The sequence below is a fragment of the Apis laboriosa genome, unplaced genomic scaffold (assembly GCF_014066325.1).
Source record: "Apis laboriosa isolate Shangri-la unplaced genomic scaffold, ASM1406632v1 scaffold49_cov149, whole genome shotgun sequence".
Lineage (NCBI taxonomy): Eukaryota > Metazoa > Arthropoda > Insecta > Hymenoptera > Apidae > Apis > Apis laboriosa.
Genome location: NW_025223500.1, coordinates 2,805,998 through 2,825,625, shown reverse-complemented (window position 1 = coordinate 2,825,625; position 19,628 = coordinate 2,805,998). Strand labels below are relative to the sequence as shown.

The 19,628-nt window shown below is 28.8% G+C and overlaps 1 protein-coding gene across 2 annotated transcripts in view; it reads right to left on the bottom strand.

Annotated features, from left to right (window-relative positions):
- Positions 1–3,447: 3,447 nt before the first annotated feature.
- Positions 3,448–19,628, bottom strand: part of LOC122716822 (protein espinas-like) — a 50,136-nt gene continuing 33,955 nt past the window's right edge. The window contains exons 1-7 of one of the 2 annotated variants that reach the window (XM_043940258.1): positions 14,634–15,281; positions 11,583–11,886; positions 9,043–9,579; positions 6,637–6,956; positions 5,990–6,313; positions 4,902–5,335; positions 3,448–4,352 (exon numbers count right to left, since the gene is read on the bottom strand). In XM_043940258.1, the coding sequence (XP_043796193.1) occupies positions 4,102–4,352; positions 4,902–5,335; positions 5,990–6,313; positions 6,637–6,956; positions 9,043–9,579; positions 11,583–11,886; positions 14,634–15,103 (2,640 nt within the window). In that variant the 5' untranslated portion in view covers positions 15,104–15,281 and the 3' untranslated portion in view covers positions 3,448–4,101. Of the gene's footprint in view, positions 4,353–4,901; positions 5,336–5,989; positions 6,314–6,636; positions 6,957–9,042; positions 9,580–11,582; positions 11,887–14,633; positions 15,282–19,628 lie in introns of those variants that run through there. The other variant, XM_043940259.1, reaches the window with a different exon arrangement.

Sequence of the window (19,628 nt, the reverse complement as noted above, 5' to 3'; positions counted from 1 at the left end):
TTAACTTATAACTTATGATTCTAATAACAATTTCATCGAAACTTAACCTCGAAATTTTTATGCAATATTTCAATTTTATTATCGTGTTTTTTTTCTTATATTTTTTCATAAAATAAAAAAAAATTGTAATCACCACAACCCACAATCTAATTTGAAATAAATTTAAATCTTATTTGAAATAAAAATATTAGATAGATAATTCTTAATATTATGTAAATTACTATGGTAATGTATAATGTGGTATTAAAGAAAGTTAGAAAGAATATCCACAAGAAATATCAATTCCGCCTACAGAATACATTTTCATGTCAATGTGTCATTAGACATCGACAAAGGTGTTAAATATATATGGAATCGCAAGCATGGAATTGCATATGCATAGGTAAATTTATGATTACTAAGTCTGTCATTCCTTCCCAGCCATTCTTTCCTATTACATTCCATGGCTTATAAACATTTTGTATATGTATTTGTTGTGCCTTTTTTGGCAGGTTTAGGTTAAGAGATAAGCAAAATGGAGAAGTTATATGTAGTCATTTAAGTTTATTATTCCCATGCTGTAGGATATAAATAAAACATAAATAGAGAGTTTCAGAATTTGTTGGGAAATGTCAAAGAATTTTAATAATAGAAGTATAAAAGTATAGACATAGAAGAATAATAACAATAATGAATGTTTTCTTAATAAAAGAAATTATTAGTTTATGTAGTTATTATGTACTTTTTTAATTTATTCGATAATTTAGCAAATCGATAATAATCGAAAGCAACATTTCATACTTCTCTATTTTCGTTTAGTTCTCGAATATATGAATTAATCGATTTATTTTGATGTGTGCAAGCTATTATAGTAAAAGTTTCTTGACAGTATGAAGAATTGATTATTTATTTTATTATCTTGTATATTATTATATATTATTTTAAATATAAAATGCGTTTGTGTACACAATAAAATCACCGATTTATTGATTCTTAACATTTGATTTTATCAGTAATCAGAATAGTTTTATTATGTGAAATATAATGAATTTAATATAAAATCATTCGATATCTCAAAAAATTGATAGTAAAATTCATTTTTTTATCGTTTTTTATCATATATTCATATAAAGATATTTTCAAACAGAATGAAATGGAAAAAATGGAAACTATTAATAATATTAATAAAATAAAGATTTGTTATATGGAATAAAAAATTAGATTCTTATAAAAATAAAAATTTAAAAGAATTAGCATTAAAGAGCAAAAAAGAATTAGCAAAAAATAAACATATATACTTGTGAAAATTGAATTTCCAGTAAAGATACAAAATTGCATGAATGTTATTTCCAATTTAATAAAATAATTGAATCAGTCAAAAAACCATAACATCTGAATTAATTTTAAAGGTTGTTTTTTATATTAATCTCTGTTACTGTAATCACAGGTGAATGTGTTGAAAGAAACTAGTACATTGCAAATGAATCTATGGAAACAATATAAGACTATAATACAACACAATGCTTGAAAAGAATTGGAAAAAGAATATCTACACAAGAACACATTCTCTTTTAAATATATGCAAGTACCAAGAATTATTTATAATTATATAATCTAGTTTGTATTTTATGTATAACATTAATCTTTAAAATGAAATTTATATAGAAATAATTTAATGAATATGGATTAAGTATAATATATTCCAATTTAAGTATAATATATTATATAAATTAATATTATATATATTTTTTTTATGAAAATTTTTTTATGCTTTATTTACTTACCATATTATGCACTAAGTATTACATTAAATGTAAAAATATGATCATTAGGATTTAATTAATTTTCTTAAAGTTTATCATATTTAAATTAATTATTTATAATTTTAATTAAATAGTTGATTTTCATTCTAAATGAGTAATAATTATGCAAACTTATATTTTTTATATTTAATGACATTAACGTTATTAATGAAATATATGATGAACACAAGAAAAATGTTTCTTGAAAAATATCTATATGTTGATTTGTATAATTATTAATCTATAAAAATTATTTCAAATGTGCAATTTATGACAAGATTTCATTTCAAACTATTTTAACTATTTTAACCTTTTTTAAAGCATGTTAATGATACATAAAAAGAAAGAAAAATATTTTCCAAAATTTTTATAGTTTTTCATATTTTGTTGGAGTAAATCATTAAAAGTGAGAAAAAAGACAAAATTATATACAGCTTAAAATAATTTTTTTAATTTACAAAATTAAAATTAAACTTCTTCTTCTATTACTTTTCTTTCCAGATATCAAACAACATAAAATTTCATCTCTTTCAACATTATTTCAAATTAATCAATTTTCACAGAATTCATTTAAACTACATAACCTCTTTGCAGGTCATGAGAGTTTTCTAGAGTAATTATATAATTCTATGTTCTCTTGGATTATCATGACATAATCATGTAATTTCATTCAAACATGCGTTCGTCTAAAATATTCGATAAGCTGAATATGCCGAATGAATTGTAGATATATACCATACGCTAATATAGCATTTCTATCTTTCGTAATATGGCACGATCCTTGATTAGAAACATTCATAGATAATAAATCGGTGTAGCTTATTCTTTTGGCTCTTCTGACGGTCAGTCATAAACCAGAGATCTCTCTCGCATGAAATAAGAGAAAGTTAGAGAGAAGGAGAGAGGGGGAGAGAAAGAGAGAGAGAGATTTTATGAGTATAACAAGTAGACGAGATAGTGGCATAACAACAGATATCTCATGCTGAGAGAAACCACTTTCGCTCTTTTCGCTGCTCGACCGTGTGTTTTCATTTTTCTCCTCTTTCTAATCAGACGACAGACATTGCCATAGTACACCATATAATTTCTATCCGTAATTTCGATTATAGATTACGCATATTTTATAGAATGATTGTTGAGCAAGATTTTTACTTTCCAAACATTATTTTATAATTGATCTTACCTTAGATTTAAATAAAAAAGCGAATTTTCATGCAGAAAAATATTGAAATAATTTAGTTGATTGTTTTTTTAATAGATTAGTGACATAGGATAAAATTTAAGAAAATTAATTTTGAAATAAATCTATAAATTTGATAAGAAAATTATAAGAAAATGATTTTACTTTGATTTCTACTTTATGATGTAATGTTAAAGATTTTTGAATAATATAATATTCCTAAAAATATTAACAAGAAAATAATCCCTTTTTTGATCACATAATCTATTTAGAATATATACATATATTAATATATAATAATTACATATAATAATATATATATATATACATATATTAATATATAATAATTACATATAATAATATATATATATACATATATTAATATATAATAATTACATATAATAATATATATACATATATTAATAGTTTATATAAAAATATATGGAAGAAAAGAAGGTGATTAATATCAATATCACTTCCATAGACTTCGTTTCAATTTATTTTGCGAATACTTTTCAGATTGTCTACATCTCGATCCGAACGCTTCATTTGTACTTATAGCATAACGTCATGCAATTGCATCACGGTTAAATACTTGTAATTGCTTCATGTGGAGTAGAGTCTTTGTGACCAATGCTCTTATTACAGATCGTTGTCTGAAAAAGTTACAGAACAATCGAATCTCGTAGAAGAACACGGCACTTGTTAAAAATGTTATTTATTGGGAATGGCAATGGTAATAAAATATAATATTATCGTCATCGTAATTATAAAATACATTCAATGGTAATAAAAATAGAAGGAGAAGCGCGATCTTCGCGATTGTTTGGTATTCACGAGTGATCGTATCGGAAGTACGTTTTACACGTTTTACTATGTACACGAGGAATATATTAAAAATCCTCTCTGGAATTTAGTTTGCACTCAAAGTCGAGTCTCGACTATGGAAAATTTCGCAAACCTCGGTTTTACATCGATTTTAGGAACTCTTGTTTTTATTTGTGTTCGTCCATGTTTCGCTTTGTTCATCGATTCGAGATTTGCACAAACCTATTCCTCACGTCACATAATTGCGAAACAAAAATTTCCCTCGAGACAATACATTGATATAAAAACAATTCTACACTCTCGAGGATATCATCAGGACACGATGCATTTATCTGTATCTCTCTGCGTTTGATTCGACGTCGAGGATGTTGGTGTACGTTTCCTTGCACATGCCACTGCATCATTGGGCACGTAAGAGATTCTAACACCGCCATATGCTCTTCTTGGAGGTAAAGCATAAGCTGCAGCTTCGTCAGAACTACTTGACGAGCTACAGGTGGAACAACAGGATTCAATGTCTTCTTCATCGCCGTCTATCCTCGATTTTGAATTTCCAGCAATACCTGGAATAAATCATAGAATTACAATAAATATAATAATCACAAAAAATGTAATAATTATACATTTTAAAAACCTATTCATTAATACCTACCAATATCTTATTGTAAATATAATATATATAATAAAAGAATCAATTCTAACATATTGAGTAAGATAATTATAAATACTATAATTATATACAGTTTAATGAATTAATTAAACAGTAAAAAAAATCATGCTTAATAGATAAAATAATATATAACAGTAAACTTATATCAATTTCAATAGTAACAACATATACAATAAATATGCATAACAATTATATGTATTAAAAATAAATGACGTAATAAATATATAATTCTTGTACTATACAATAGAATAAAAGTTAAAAAACTATTTAAAAAACTACAAGAATTTTTTTTCAATTGATTTATCAATCTTAAAAATTTCACTATATTACAGTCAAGATAAACATTTTAAAAGATTTAACATTTTTTATCTCAATATAAAATTGATTCTTCTTTAGAATTTTATTGTGTTATGCAAAACACACACAAAGCAAATTTACACACCCCAAGCGGATGTGTCAGCTACTTCCTCCGATTGTAAGCTTCTCGATCGAGACACGTTTGTTCTCGATAGCGATGTAAGCGGAGGAGAGGGCGAAGATGATGAATTCCTATCATTATCAGGTGACAGGGGGATACGGGAGGAACCCGCTGCGTGATCGTTCATGTCTAAATCGCCCTGAAACCGCACGCGCCGCGATGTTGGTGTCGGAGGGTCGGTTTGACCGACAATGAGGGTCGTAGGCGACGTCGCCGATTCTAGCACAACCCCGGATATCGTGGTCGCGACAACACCGGTCGATGTAGACGTTGATGCCGATGCTGATGCTCCAGATGATGGTCGGGGAGGTGGTGGTAGCTCTGGCATGCTTGACGCGTGGGAAGGAGCGCAATTCTGAATGCATCTTAATGGCTCACGATCTCTCGCTTGCATTAACCTATGAAAAAAAGATTTGTAATGGTTAATTTATATGATTGTTTGATTTTGTTTTGTAAACAGTATTGCGGTAATTATATTGTAATTATAAATAGAGTTGATTAGTTTGATAAATTAGTTTGTTATGTATAATTTGCATTGTATTTGTGAGAATGATACATGATGGATGGTTTGTATGAGATGCATAATTTAAAGAAACATTTGAAGAAGACAATTTACCATACATTTCAATAGTATAATTTATTAGTTGAATTTTAAAAATGTATAAAAAATAATGTCTTTACAAATTGCAGATTATCAGACTGTAATTGGCATTTCATTTAAGAGAATATCCATTATACATTGAATTTAATATATTGAATTTTTTTACTGACATTTAACTATAATTAATTAAAAAAAAATTTAATTTGTATAATTTTAACTTTTTTTATATAAAAATTTTCATAATATTCTTGTGATTTCACTAATAAAAATAATCATTTCTATAATTAAAAATCTTATATTCTATGATTGATATTAACTGATCTTAAATTACTGCTATGCATTATTCTACATAGGAATATATTTTAAAGGAATATATTTAAGAAATTTTAATTTAATTTTAAATCTTTGTTTTAATTTGTCGAAAAAACTAATTTATTGACAAATAATTTACCTTCCCAATTCATTACGATTTTCTTCTGGATGAGAACTACGTTCCTGAAGAAGTCTTTCGAGATTCCTCTCGAGTAATACACGATCAAGACCATTTGATCTGGAACTGCTCGAAGGAAACGTTTCAACCGGAAATTCAGGGCTTAAAGTGCTTTGCGTAGGTGTTGTCGCTAGAGAAGCAGATGTCTGATGATGTTTTCTATTCATCCGAGGTGAACTACGTGGTGAACAGAGTGTATGTCTGGATCCAGGTGGTGGTGGAGGTGGCGGTGGGGGTGGTGGACTTGAGGAACCTTCGCTTGGAGGTGGTGGTCTCCGGCCAGTTCTATAAATTGAATAATAATAAAGTAAATTCTTAATCAAAATTATTTAAAGATCATTAAAATGAATCTAAACAATGACTCTTTGCTTTCAATCAGAATAAGATTTTCAATAAAAAGACAGAAAAATTGAAAAGCAGATAATTAAGTGAAACTAGTATAATATATATAATAATAATACATTATATATAAAACATTTTATAATAATAAAAATTCTCAACCAACAATTAAATATGATGACTTAATGAAATTAAACTTAATTTAAGCTTTCTAATTGCACTTTTTAAAAAATTCTTCATTCTCAATTATATAAAAGAAGAATGGCTACCTAAGGAAGGAAGGTGGTGGTGGTGGTGGTCCAGCAGAAGAGTCACTTGGCGTCGTTGGTAGTTCCCCCTTGCTACAGGCAATACTGCAATAAATGGCACCTCTCCGTGGAAGAAATGGTCGTCCAAGAAGGGATGTGCGACAAGTGGCGCAACAAAAGCAAGCCTCGGTTGCGTGCCAATGTTGACCCTCGTGTGACATTTGGCCTTGATCGACACCAATTGGTTCGCCACAACTGTCGCAATACTCGGCGAAGGAGGCATCAAAACATCGGAGACAGTAAGGTCTGCCTTCTCTCATCACGTACCTTTGACCCCCAAGCTGAAATTATTTAATGAATTATTAAAAAATACGCCTATTATTACATAATAATTAATTATACTTGAGACATTTCCTCCAAATTCTTGATTTTGAACAATACATGTATGTGCATGAAAGTATTTTTAAGTCATTATTAATATTGATGGTCACAATTAAAAATATTTATCCTATTTATAATAGATCCGTTTTTTTAACTAAAATTATTTAAAATTATATTATTATTTAATTATTTAAAATTTTTTAGAATAAATACTAGAGAAAAATAAAATAAACTTTACTTCAAGATAATTTTACTTCATTTTATAATAATTTTAACCAATGCAAAAATTTTGATTTAATTATATAATTATTATTCAATATACAAAATTGAATAATATACAAAATAAATTGAATCTATCAATATTATATAGAGATATATAGATATATAATCATCAATATTAATTGATAAAATATTAAAAATCAATAATAGAAAAAAATCTATTTATTAAATTACAATTATTCATTTTAATCATCATTCTCTTCATTAATCACTTAAATTCATGAAATAAAAAAAACATGCTTTTATTATCAAATTCCATTCCTCTTATTAATCCATTTCGAAGTCTGCTACATCGTTACGAGTATGCACATTATACTGGAGATTTCCAGAGTAGAAAAATGGCAACACACAATTTGTTTCATAATTCTAATTCCATTGTTCATTATCGAATCAGATCGACCGATAAGAAGTTTCGTGTAGTCAACTGTACGACCGTGACATTTATCGACACCTTGATTCAATGAATTATCGTGTCGCATGTCCTGGACGGGTATCAAGGGAATATAAAGGGGGCAGTTCTGAAGCTGACAGTTAAATCGTCCCGCCATTCCATCCCAAATAACTCTCGGAGGGTATCTACTCTGATGTAAATAATTGTTATGGCCTCAAAAAGTACCAACAAATGGAATTTTTGCCCTCTGTATCATTCAAGACTACTAGATAAGTATATAGTATCTGTTTTTTTTTTCAAACTTTTTTATTTAAATATATTTAATAAAATACTTGTGATATAGATATAGATTCTTGTTTGCATTTCAAGTGATAAAGTTACAGTATATACTAGCATATGATTTAATCTGATAGTGAGAAATTAGTAGAAGTAAGCGTATCTGTTTAAGTCGACAGGGAGTTTTGATTAATCATCATGATAAGTAAGAAGAGTATAATTTCCATTAATCAAAAGTCATAAATTATGAATCCAATTTTTTCTATTTTCTATCTAGTAGTACTTTTTAAGTTCTCGTTTTGAGTTTCATAGATTTTAATGAGAAACAATTTACTTTTATTACTTATTAAATTATATTTTTAATAGAAATGCTAAAGAACGATTTAAAAAATAGAAATGAATTTGAGCATCTTGAACATATGTTAACAATATTTAACTACCAATATTGAGATGCAAATATTCGTTTTACTTATAAATGCAATACATAATTCATGAATTTTACTCGCTTAATATTCATGGACAGTTAGTAACATCATTTTTAATTGTATTTGAAAGGGATGAAACAAAATTAAATAATTGACTTTGAATAACAACAAGAAATATTCAACAAAACCTAACCTGTTGATCTATTCTAATAATTGATGTATTCCAATAACTTAATCTAGTCTATACTATCATTTTATCTTTTCAATCAGGTTAACTACAAAAAATGAAGGAAAAAAAAAAAAACTACTCTATTTCTTCTAATAATAATTTTGTTCTCATAATTTTTTTATTAATTTCACAGTAATAATAATACTAGATTTAAAAAATAATCATTGACTGGATATTATGATATGACTGTTCCTCTGTAAAGCTCTACATTTGATTTCATAAAATAGCTAACAAGCTTCTAAGAAAATAAATTGATTAACCAATTGAAAAATATTTATATCTTTATGAACTTTTCAGATTCATGACAATTGATTCATAACTGATGAGAAGAAATCCGATATGATCCAAAATCATTCGATTTGATCAATGTTCCATTTGACCTAAAGTTTCTCCTAACACTCCTAATTTCAGGTATATTCAATTTTCGTACTCATACAATTTTTTACCTGCCGATCGCACTCAAGGCACGCGAAGTGCCTCATATGCCACGCCCTCCCCTCCGCCTCTGTGCATTCGTCGGCAAGTATGATCTCGTCACAAGCACAGCATCTCGGCTTCAACGTTTCCGCATGATGCCTGCCACAGTACAGCTTGCCATCCTTCCAGAAGTATATCAGGTCGACGAGCAGCTGCCTGCATACGCAACAGACGAAGCAGGCCGGATGCCAGAGGGCGGATGGACCGGCGCGGCTCGCAGCCACTGCCATCTCGCCGGCCGCAATCGGCCTGCTACATTCGCGGCATCCGGCGCCGTGGGGCCTGTCCAGCTGGCTCGCGTGTCCTCGCCCAAGCGCTTCACGTTTCCGCTGTGCGGCGAACACCCTAAGCTCCCGCTTCTCCTCCTCGGTCAGCCCGCTGCAGTACCGTGCCTCGTTGTCGTGCGGTGGGAGTTGTTGCAGCAGTTGCTTCACCCGTTCCCGCTCGCCGGCGCTGCCCGCGTACGGGATCTTGTCTTCCGGTAGTGCACTGAAGTACAGGTGTACCTGTGACACATGGCGCGAGAAAATGGTAATTAAGAGCAACATGCTGTGAGGTATTAGGAGATTTTCTGGGGGATCATGGGATATGGTGTTTTCGATGAGAAAGCGCGATAAATTTGAAAGCTGAATAAAGAGGATTCTTTTTTTTTGATATACTAAGTGAGTATTTAAATCTTTTTTTTTTTTAAATTCTTAGAAATTATAGATTTGAAAATTTATAGAAATTGTAGAAATGATATTATTATATATTTTAGAAAGAGAATTGGAAGAGGAAGTACTTTTGATAGATATTGAGCTTTGATATTATAATGTGTTTCATAAGTTTCTTTTTTATGAAATAAAATTTTATAAATAAATTGTTTTTATATTACAGCTTTTTTATCATATATTACAAAATTCTTATTATTATTTATGCAATATAAAATATATTACAAGAATCTTTACATTAGTAATAATCTTTCTTTGTGAGATGAAGATTTGTTTGATAAAAAGTATTTATGTATAATGAGAGAGGATTACTGGCAATAAATCAGATATTTTATTACATAATATATAATACTAAGTAATAATAATATAAGAATAATATAAAAATAATTAGGTTGAAGTTCTTTTAGGAAATTCTATCAATATAAATATATCAATGTAAAATTATTATTAATATCTATATCTATAATGTTAATTTTCAATTATATAATAACAAATTTCAATATAAAAATGAAAAAAATAATATCAAATTTTTATAAAAATAATATATATGAAAATTTATATATAATTTATTAGTATACATATGTGTTTAAATATATGTATATTTTGATATAGGTTTGAAACTACTATATAGCTCTTAGATTAGATTATGTGATATGAAAATGCATTATATGATGAGATTTAATCTATATTTATAATATATTTAATCTGTGTTTTTATCACAATAGAAGGAAAAATGGAATAAATAGAATTTAACTATAAAATGTTTGATATTAATTGTGAAAAAAAAATAATAAAAATAAGAATAATTTAATCATTTTTTATAAATTTTATTAATAATAATCATAGTAAGTTTTACGAGGTTAGTCAAAAAGACTAAAAGATTTAGATATATATCATGATGCTCGATATTCATCATTCATGAATAATTCAGAAATGAAATGCTTACAGTTACACGAGACACGTGATGGTCTCCTCCCTTGAACAAAACATTAGTACAATAGTCTGTAATAATGTTTTATTTCACTTATGGAATCGATATAACTCGAATCATCTTTGACTTATATTCTGGTAACATTTTTTGATGTTCTTATTCAATAAAAAAATAAATATAAGTAGAGGTAAAACAGGGAAGAATAATGAATCTATAATTCATATAGTATATGAATAGTGGTATAGTGAAAAAGCATTTAATTTTATAATTATTTGACATTATCAATTAACAAATATAACAAATAATCTCATAAATTTAAATTTGATATGTTAGAAATAGAATTATATAATTTTATCATTTATCATTTAAAAGTTTATATTTTATCATTCATTATTGCATGATAATGATTTAATGATAATTAAAAATTATTTTAGATAAAAAAAATGAATAGATAGAATGCCCAAAATTTGTTTAAAGAAATAAAACAAAAATGGCTATTTTGATGAAGTAAAAATTTGGTTTTAATTTATACTTATCTAACATTTTGTAAATATGTTTCTTTTTTTAATATTAATAATAATATTATTTTTTAATTTATGCACATACAATTTGCAATATATGAGTAAATTTTTAACATATAGCATAGCTAATAAAATCATGAACAGCAATGCACAAATCTAGTATTAATTTAACTTTCTTCATTTAATTTAGAAAAAAGAAAAAAAAGAAAAAAAAAATGAAGATATTTCAAATTAAAAATAAGCGAAGTATGTTTTTAAAAGTGAAGAACGAAAAGATAAAATCGATTACATCAAAGGAACATCAATATGTCAGTATTCTAAGCGTGTCAAATAAGTTATTTTCTTACTTGATCTGGCCTGAGACCTGGCGGGACCCACGTGTACTCTTCGAGGGCGCATCCGCTGTCATCGTCGCTCTGAGAATGCCTCTGATGATGCATCAGGGCCTCCTGAAGGGCGAGGCCCGGCGGAGCCGGTTGCACAGGACTTTTGAAGGGTTCCTGATGAGAAGAACCGGCGGCCCCACTTTGGAAAGCCATGGCCATGGCCATCGGCGGACCAGGACCGAGGCCGAGTCCCGAGGGACCACCCGCCTCCGTCGAAGTCCGCTGATGTTCCTCCCTGGGACACCTGCAGCTTCTGCACACCTTTCTGAAATCAGAATTCTGAATTAAAGTGAAGCGGTCTAGAAATAACGAGATCATTGATCCTTTTTTCTTTAATTAAAAATAAGTTGATGATGTCTGATTTTTGGATCGAATCGAAAGTCTCAAAAAGTTTCTTAGCTTGTAAAAAATTAAATTTTTATACTTTATTTTTTATCCATGTAATGGATTAGAAATTATAAAATTAATTTGAAATCTAAAAAATTTAAATGTGTATTTTTTTTAAAATTATATTATTTTTATGAAATAATTTGAGAGTAATAATTGTTAATGAATAATAATTAGAATGTTATAATTATTAAAACATGATAACAGTATACTTTTTAGTGTTACTCAAGTTATTCCTAATAAATTTGCCAAATCTATATTTATTATAGTAAGGTAACTTTATCATTATGAAAATTATAATAAATTTAATTTATTTTTATATAAAATTCCAAATTTTTATATTTTATTATAATATTTTATTGTAATTATATATTATATATATTTTATAGTGTATTAAATTTATTACAGTAGATTTTATTTAATTTTACAATAGATTATATTAATTTTATAATTTTATTTTATACATATGAAACTATATAATTGATTGATAATGATAGATGTTATTATTTAATTATTATATAAGTTATTATATTAAAAATTTGCATTATTATTACTTTTTTACATGAAGGCTGATTAATAAAAATGTTCTAAAATAAAAATATTGCATTGATCTTAAGATGATAACGCAGAAAATCAAAATTAAGAAAATATTAACCAATATAAAATAATTAATTATGATCATTAGTATAATTCATAAAATTAATTAACATATGCACAATGTATAATTTATTAATATAATATATAATATATAGATTTGCTTATAAAAAAAGTGCAAACTGAATCTAGGAAAGAATTTCAATTAAATCCAATCAATTAATTCATTTAATTGAAACATGAATTTACTAAATGATGAATTTATACTAAAAATGACATGTATATTACCATGAAAAAAATAATAATAAGAATGTGAATATTGGAAAAATTTTAATTGATTTTAAACTAATATATAAAGTATTAAAATTTTTTTATATAGCATGCAATAACGAACTTATATAGTAAAGCACGAGTTGCATATTGATGTAGCAACAAGTTCCAAGAACACATTCTTTTTCCAGAGGAAGTGATAAATTCGTTTCCCATCAATTCGAAGAAATGAAAAGATCTTGATTATATGTATATATCTTCAATTTTGTTAAAAAAAAAATTTATAATCGCATAAAATTAATATATCCTTTAATTTCAACTGAAAAATAAGAGAACTGAATGTAATCAAAAATAAGACACATGAAACATTAAAATCCTCTAATTTTAGTTAAAAAAATAGAGAAAAAAATAAATGTAAGTAAAATTGAAATATTATTTTCCAACCAAAAATTAAATCCAACATCTAGTAATTTCAGACCAATATAAAATAATGTTGATTCAATTAAAAAAACACGAGCACATATATACACATATAGATAAAAAATTTATTTAATCCGTAAAAGAAAGAAGAGAAAGAAAAAAAAAAAAGAACAAGCGTTAATTCACTTTCAAGTCGAAAAATACGCGTGTACAATTTAGGAGGTAGTTTATCATTAAGATGCATGATACGAGAGAAAGAGAAAGATTGCGAGAGATACCGTGACAAGAAAACCTATTTGCATGAAAGACGATGAATTGGCGGCGAGTGGTAAGCCTGATTATACAGTAACCAGCGGCAAAACATTTGTTTCCATCGAAATCCCATATAACTACTAGACAGCGAGATCTGAACAAGCTTGTATAAAAATTTTAATTTAAAAACTAATTCATTTTAAGGACAAATGATGGAATGAAGGAACTCAATTTTCAATGAGAAAGTGTGAATTTTGTTTGGTAGATAATTATTCAAATATTATATACTTGTTTTTTTATTTTAAAAATTCATTTTTTCCATTCTGTTCAATTTTAAGATCAAATGGAATAAACTTTTCTTTCTTTCTAATATAATAATTATAATATTAAAATTAAATGATAGTAAATATGTAGATTATATTGATATTTCATTAGTATTATATTAGTATTATTTAATTTTAATGTAACAAATTTTAATAACGAATAATTTAAGTTTATATATATTCTATAAGAAATATTATAATCACTAATTCATTAATTTACATATTTTAACACATTTATGATGTTTAAAACGTTTATGAAATGTATTATACTTGTAGATATAAATAGATAATTTCACAATCATAACATACACTTTAAAGTAATGTACCATCAATAAATATCCAGAAGTATTTATTAAGTATCATTAAAAATCAAGAAATCTTTAAGATAAATCTCCAAAACATTTATGAAGTGTTACTATACATCTATAAATATAATGTATATATATATAAATAGATTACAGTAAATATTTATGAGCAGTGCTATAAGCTAATAACCATACAACTTTGAAGTAATATACTCAATGCAAGTAATCAATAAATCTTCTAAAACTATTTATTAAGTATCATCAAGAAAATTCTCTTCCTGAACTTTTAAATCCTTCACAATTGATTTAACAAAATCTCAAATATCCAACATCAAATCACATTCTCTACAACTCTTTCAAAGAATTTAACCACAATGCCAAAAACATTACTAAAAGCAATATTCTTATCAAATAGGTTACCGAACGAAAAACTTTCCCTCTAAACGAGATTAATAACTCACTCTGCAGAAACAGCGACATCGTAACCCGAATGCACAGAACCGCAATCGGCTACCATTGGCTCTCCCGTAATTCTGCGTTCGTTTTCAAACGCCGCGACGTCATGAGCATTGTTCAAGTATTCCACGCACTTCTCCGTGGGACTAGTTCTAGCCGCAGCCAAAGCTGGACAACCGACGACAACTCCAACCACATCATCTTCCTCGTTTCCATCTTCACGATTTCTCAAAAAGGCATCTAGATAATGTTCGTCGGTAGAGGGCAACTCATACACAGCGCCAGACGTCCAATTGGTAGATAGGTCTCTTCGAATGGCGGATTCATCATCTATTTTGTTAACTTGATCGTTCTTCCTGGCGTAAAGTTTACGGAGATAAGCTTCCTGGTGGCTCCTGGTCGCCCAGCAGCCACCCTGCCACCATCTTTTCGATCCCAGAACCGAGGTCTTCCGTCTTCTCGCTAAACTCGACATTACTTTCTATTTACGAGGTAGAAGTTGATCTATATAATCGTATCATCTGATTGATATAATATATTTGTAAAGGGCATTATCTATGGTCCATTGCATAATTCGATTATAATTAATTAATTGGATTTAATTTTTTTATTTTTTTGTATCTTTAGTTCAAGATATCATCTTTTAACATCAAACATTTTGTATTCCCGTGTTAATGATGTCGCAATTAGTATGCAATCGATCTTTTCGTCAATAAAAGATAAATCTTCTTTCATTCTTCGTTCTGTCTTAAAAGTTGACAGGATCGTGTTCGGAATCTAAAAACTGTCAAAGCCAAAAGGTGAAACTCGGTGATTCCGTGCATGTCATCATCAACCCAATACTCCATCGAGGTCAAAAGATATCCTTATTTCTCTATGTTTTATTCCATTACAATTTTACAGTTTCACGGAAGACAAAGATAACATTGGCATTCATGTGACGGGGTATCATCTTTTTGGTTTCTCCGGTTGGCACGCGCTCTTGAAGAACACCAAGAGGACTCTCCAAGACAAGGACAAGTCAGAGAGATAAAGAAAGCGAGTACTGCGAGGAAGGAAGGAGAAAAGAAAGGTAGTAGCTAGTGGAGAGCAAGGGAAGAGACAAAGACGAAGCGAGGAAGGAGCAACAGAGAGGAGTGAAGCGAAGAGAGAGAGGATAGAACGTGCAGAATCGAAAGAGAGACGAAGAAGTGTAAGGGAGAGGCAATCTGTAAGAGTACGTATAACCGGTAGTACAGCCGGAGATTAACGTTTTAATACGCGGCAGTGTGGCCGAATGTACAAAGGGAATTGAGCGAACGATAACATTTCACGCCGATTCTCGGATCGATCTATCGATTTTCCTTCCTTCGTCGCTTGGGATTCACATAGTTATCTCTCTTAACCGTCAATTTCCGATCACTGCGATCATCCTCTCTAGTCGATCGTATTTGTTTCACAAGCTTTGACACGCGACGTGTCAGTCTATTTCGAGACCAGCCTGATAAATCGAAATCTCAAATATCTTTAACCCAATCAATCACTGGATCCATATGGTCCAAAGTTGCTAATAATTTCTCATAAAACAATGATTTTAATCCTGTTACAAAATGGTATCACAAAAGTGGAATACAACGATTAACTGTCAAACACAATTATCAAAAATCTTCTCGTTGGATACACTTAATTTTAATTGATCTTCAGGCTGAAATACACACAAAACTTGCGAATGTATGAGAGAAAAAAAGGTGATTAAAGGTCCACGCGGTTAATTGGCAATAGTATAGTGATCGCATTAAAAAGCTTCTAGAAGCGACGTTCTCGTCCTTCCTACTCGGGCGTGCTGAGGCCGGGCGGACACTGAGCATGCTATGGGACCGCTAGGAGCAGGAGAGGTGCGGGGCAAGGGCGGCTGCCGGCTGCTAGAAAGCCGCCTCAAGGGAGGGAGAACGAAGGCCCGTTCTCGAACTCAGGTTGTTACGCCGCTGCACTGTGTGTAACTTCCATGCCACCAATACGCGTTCGTCTATCCCCACTATTGCGCCGCGATGCCTGCTGAGTCTCTCGATATATTTATATTCGTTTCTAATATGTGTGGCGTGTCAGGGCCCGACGCCTCGCCAAGAGGCCCCTTTTGAGTACGCGCGCGCACTCCAGTCATGTCGGTCCGGCATCATTCCACGAGGGCCTGTGCGTGCTGCGACCACAACCGCACCCCGAGGCCACAATCTGCTGCAACACTATCGCCTCGCATCGATAGTCTCGCGTGAACGTTCTTAAGGAACACGGAGACATTAGTTGAGGAAAATTGAGTGCGGTTTAAGTGGTTTACTCGAAACATTGAAGATTACTTGATTTTCTTTGATTTCAGCGCTATTCAATTCTCTCTTTTCTTTAAGTGATGATACAATTTTTTTGAGGGATTATAATGTTTAATAACGTGAAAATTAGTAGTATTGCTTTAATTAATTAAATTTTCATAAATTTTGATTTTATATGCAATAGTATATATAACATTGTATGTAACGTAACTAATATTTTTATAGTATATGTTATAATATAATTAATATTTGATTTTAGAAATAAATGGAAATAATTTAAACTAAATTCTTGAAATCTGATGTAAAAATATTAGATTTATAAAATTTTATCCTATTGAAAAGTAAACTTTTAATTTCTTAAATAAAAAATATTTCTTTAAGTGATTCACTTATATGTTAAATATTCATTCATTCTATTTCTATATCTACAGATTTTATTATAAATTGTTCAAATTTGATCTCTTGTAACAGAAAAATGATAAAATTTATCCATAACAATTTCACTGTATAACGACACGCAAACTGTACTATAGAAGTAAACTGTCCGTTGTTGGCGATGTCCCGCAGGCTCACTGTAAGTGGTTGCAAATGTTCATCGTAATGACGCTGCCGTTTTTCTGGAGTATATCCTCTTGATGCCCTCGTCTTACCTAAGAAACACGATAATGGTTCTTGCCTGATCGTTAACTGACTGGTTCACTTGAAAATGCGATGTTAATTGGTTATTAATCGACCATTAAGCAGATAGCTTCGATAAAACCGGAACATTTTACTTCGTGGATCGACGATTGTTTTATTGTATCTTTTATTGCACTCGAACAAACGCATGAGTACGAATTCATTAATGTGTAAAATTATTGTATTATTTGATTAATTGTAATTTGATCAATTAATAAGAAGTCAAGTTACAAAGATTCATTTATTTTCATATTTTATAGAAATCTATGTTTGGATTTATATTTTACATACGTAAATTAATTATTTAAATAATTATTTTAGTTATAGTTTTTTTTCAACAGTCAACATTAATAAACAGTTTCAGATTTTATTTTTTAATTAATAATAATTGTATAATAAATTCACATTCGATTATCAAATTTCAAACTTAATTGGTAATGTAATTATTCTCAAGAGAGTTGCAAAAAACTTTCAAACTTGGTAATTGATTATCTATGGTATGCATATTTTAAATATCTGACCAAAAAACATAAGGTTAATTATCTGATAGTCAATTAATCAATTTGGTAAAGTATAATAAGCAGATTTTAAATTTACCATTTATTATATCTCGATACAATAGAAATTTCAGGTGAATTACTTTAAATTATGTTTCCAATTAAAAGTTATTATCAATTATTGATATGTATATATACATATATATGAAATTTTTTTTCAAACGAAGAGAAAAATATATAGGAACGAATTTTGAATTATTTTTAACGCTTCATTGCTCAATGATTTGGAATAGAAATTCTTATGTAATCCAAGTGGAACGAGTCTTTTTCCGGAATCGATTTCAGGATCGTAATGATACGGACTATTTGCTATCAATAAGAGTTAAGCCGCTTAGTCATCGTTATCATATTCTTCAACATTCCACAATCTTCTATTCCACTCAATCACAAGTTATGAATTAGCAAAAATCTCTCTAGCCTCCTTTCTCTTTATTTTATCTGGATAATTTTTCAGAGTAATTCCAGAAATATAAGTTTGTAATAATAACACTAGAGAAATCATGTTTATTTTTTTGATGAATGTGTTTTGTGTATCATAGTATAGAATATAAAAGTATAAAGAAAAGTAAAAATAAATTTATAATCATTGAGAAAGTAGAATTTTTATGATAAAGAAAGATGTTGAAGATTTTTTTAGAGGTTAAAATAAAACTAATTTCAAATATTCTTGAGTATTCACTTGGCTTCTCTGTTTCTATTAAAAAACGAAATCATAAAATTGATCTGAGTTTTTGGCCAATAGATATTCTATCTCTTTTATTTCTAGATAATATATTATAGAATGTAAGAAATATATTAAAAGCAATAAAAGTTTTGGTTTAAAATTTATATCTAATAGCAATAAAATTTATAATATATTTTGAATATCTTATTAGATGTATAAGATTTCTGTATGAAAGCAAAACTATTTATATATTATTTTTACTTTTTTATTTTTATTAATAATTTAATAATAATTTATTGTTTCTAATTAATAATTACTCAATTTTTACTTGAAATTGTCTGCTTTCCGTTATTAAGTCAAGTTTTCAAATGAACTGAGAAAAGAAATTTTTGTATATTGCCTAATAATTAAACAATTAGATCCACTTCTTGTTCTGTAACTGAAATCTTTATTTATCAAATTGAAAAGAATTATTACATACCATATCATATTCGAGAATTTAAATCATGTCTACGTTAATTAGTCTGGGTCTTTATAATCTCACTGAACTGCTGTTGTAGTTTGTAAATTTCATTTTCTGTTTGCTTTTCACATTATTGTAAAAGTCGACTGCGATTTAAAAGTTGAGATTCTTCTATAAATATATATACTTCGAATAATCTTTATTGGACATTCGATTATGGCTATTTTAAAAGAAACATCGATAAAGATTAGGTTCATAACGATCGAGGACACGGTAAGTTGCTATAAAGATATTGGCTTGATTCTAATTCGTCGATAAAAGGATACTTGATCGAAATT